At 42.4% G+C, this 2,695-nt stretch overlaps 1 protein-coding gene across 1 annotated transcript; it reads left to right on the top strand.

The window, feature by feature from the left end:
- The first annotated feature begins 249 nt into the window (after window positions 1–249).
- Window positions 250–1,404, top strand: CCDC89 (coiled-coil domain containing 89). The gene has a single exon (XM_044666017.1). The coding sequence runs from the start codon at window positions 250–252 to the stop codon at window positions 1,402–1,404; it is 1,155 nt and encodes a 384-aa protein (XP_044521952.1).
- Window positions 1,405–2,695: the final 1,291 nt, after the last annotated feature.

Below are 2,695 nucleotides of genomic sequence, written 5' to 3'. Positions count from 1 at the left end.
AGCATACAGTGAGCTGAGAATTAGGACTGAGGAAAAAGCCAAGGGCAGTTATCTTTGTACTGTCTAGTCCTTCCTTCATTACATCACAGCATTCTGAGGCTTTTCAACCAATCATAGTGCTACCTATGGAATAATAAAACAGTTTGAAAGTACAGAAGCATCCATAGCAACCCTAAACATCATTTGAAATTGTTACAGCTGGAGAGAGACTGAGCTAAGCTCAGGTTGAGGGAGATACCTAGCTTTCTTATGCCTCAGAGAGAGAAAACTCCCAGGATGAATTCTTCTACTTCATCCTCCAAAGTCACAGAGGTAGAAGATACAGTAGAAAGTCTGGATGATGATGGTGATGATGATGACGATGACGATGATGACGATGATGATGATATGGAGTGTAAAGAACTGGAAGGTTTGAAAGAAGCCTTGGAGAACCTCCGTGGTCTGTCCAGTGAGGAAAAAAGTGAAAAGGCCATGCTCCGCTCACGCCTTCAGGAACAGTCTCAGCTCATCTGCATCCTGAAGCGCCGGGCTGATGAAACACTAGAACGCTGTCGGGTCCTGGAGCAGCTTAACACAGAGCTGGAGGAGAAAAGGATGAATGATGTCGAGAGGCTGGAGGCCCAGACACAGCGGACGCTGAAGCTGGAGTCCCGATTCATGGACCTGGCCTCCAACCATGAGGAGATGATCCGTTTTAAGGATGAACACAAGAGGCAGAACGCAAAACTGAGAGAAGAGAATGAAATCCTGAAGAGGGAGAACAGAGAACACTTCAGCCAAGCCTTGAAAGACCAAGAAGCCAAAGTATGTGAACTCACAGCCCAGGGGGAAAAGTTGTCCAAAGAGCTGGAGGCTCTGAAGGGGAAATATGCAGAAGACAGTAGCCGAGCCAAAGCCCGGGAGAAGGAGCTCTTGGACCTGAATCAACAGCAGGTCCTCTCCCATGCTAAGGAAACCAGCAACCTGAGAAACCAGCTACAGGCTCTAGAAGACCTGCACCGAAAAACCCTGGCGAAGATGATCAAGAGCGAAGAGAAGCAGAAGGGCTTGAGTTCTGACATGAGCAGCCGTCTGGAAAAAGTGACCAAGGAGAAAGAGGAGTTGCTGCAGCTTTCCATGGAGAGGGGCAGAGTGCTTCAGAACAAACAGCTGGAGATCCAGCAGCTGGAAGAAAAGTTGGAGGCATCAGAGGTCGCCCGGAAAAATGCACTGGATCGTTTTGAGCAAGAGGCCGCCTTGGTGAATAGCAATCTGAAAGTTCAAGAATTGAGCCGAAAGGTGGAGGGAATCCAGAATGCCTATGATGAGCTTTGGTTGCAGTCTGAAGCCTTCAAAAAGCACAGTCTGGATCTTTTAACCAAAGAGAGAGAGCTCAATGCCAAACTCCGACACCTCTTTCCCTAAGGCCGGCCCCACTTCTGCTGGCCTCCTTCTTTGGACTGAAATTTGTGTTTTTTCCTTTATTGGAACAGTCACCAGCATCCCTTTTATTATATTTCTATAACACAAAGTGCAGTCTTGAGACTTACTTTATTGTCACCACTCTTGTTCCATCATTCGACTTTGGTTCTGCCTCCTAGAATACAGTTTTGTCAGATGTCATTTGTTTGCCTCTGAAATTAGATCCTTTTCAGAGTATCTCCCCTGCAACTTGTGTCAAGGTCTTTCCAGGCTCCTGGAAATTCATTTTTAGCCTTGAGTGGTCCATAATGGGTGGGACTTTCAACTGGTTACAGTCTTCAGGGATGTAAAATTATTCATATGTCATTAGATTTTCTGTTTCAAAAATGAAGATTCATGCTTTAAGACATACTGAGGGAGGTTTTGATGGCTGGGTGTCTAGTCTATCTTCCTGAGGTAGTATCATAGAGGCATCAGCTGCAATGCTCTCAATAATGTCTTGTCAGGGAAGGCAAATGCTGTTAATTTTTACCTAGAGTAAGTAGACCTTGCCACAGTCAACCAGTACAAGGATTGTGGTCCATGTGAGTAAAATAGGTTTATTTCTCAGTTCGTTTAGAACTAATTAAGTTCTCAGTTGTTTTTTTCTTTAATAAAGTATTTAAATGGGAAGTAGTGCAAAGAGCTACAAATTGGTCTAACATCGCCAGCACACTATGCTAGTGGGAGAAGAAGACCTTAATAAATGATGTCTCAGGGAATACAAATTTTTTTTATGATGTTTGTGATGGGAGGTACCTTTTGTGAGATCATAACTTTTGTTACTGTTGACTATACTGTGCACATTATACACTGGGCTTTTCTATTTCTATTATAGTGTGCCTTCTTCGCATTGAAATATTTAGACTTTAAAAACAAAGCAAACTATAAACTTAAGCATTTGGAGTAATGGGATAGGGCTATCTGGACAACAACAGAGCTATAAATAAAGAGTATTTCTATATACATCTTGGAAATTTCTGAAGTGTCTTTAAAGTAGCATATACTTACAAGTCTATTTCTCCAAATCCGTGTAACCAGATAAAGTAATGTTGTTCATAGGCATTACAATACATATCCTTAATTTCTTTTATAGTGTTTTTCCATTTCTCCAGGCCCGATACCCCTTCTAAGGTTGCCTTATAAGTATCATCTTTCTAGAGGACCAAAGATTGCAATTATTCCATGTTTGATAGACAACATTGTTTGGTGGCAACTTAATAAATAAATGTCCTGAAACTTTATTAGTTTCAGT

This window comes from Gracilinanus agilis, chromosome 3, assembly GCF_016433145.1.
Source record: "Gracilinanus agilis isolate LMUSP501 chromosome 3, AgileGrace, whole genome shotgun sequence".
Lineage (NCBI taxonomy): Eukaryota > Metazoa > Chordata > Mammalia > Didelphimorphia > Didelphidae > Gracilinanus > Gracilinanus agilis.
Note: the sequence above shows the minus strand (reverse complement) of the source record. Positions and strands in the feature narration are given on the sequence as shown.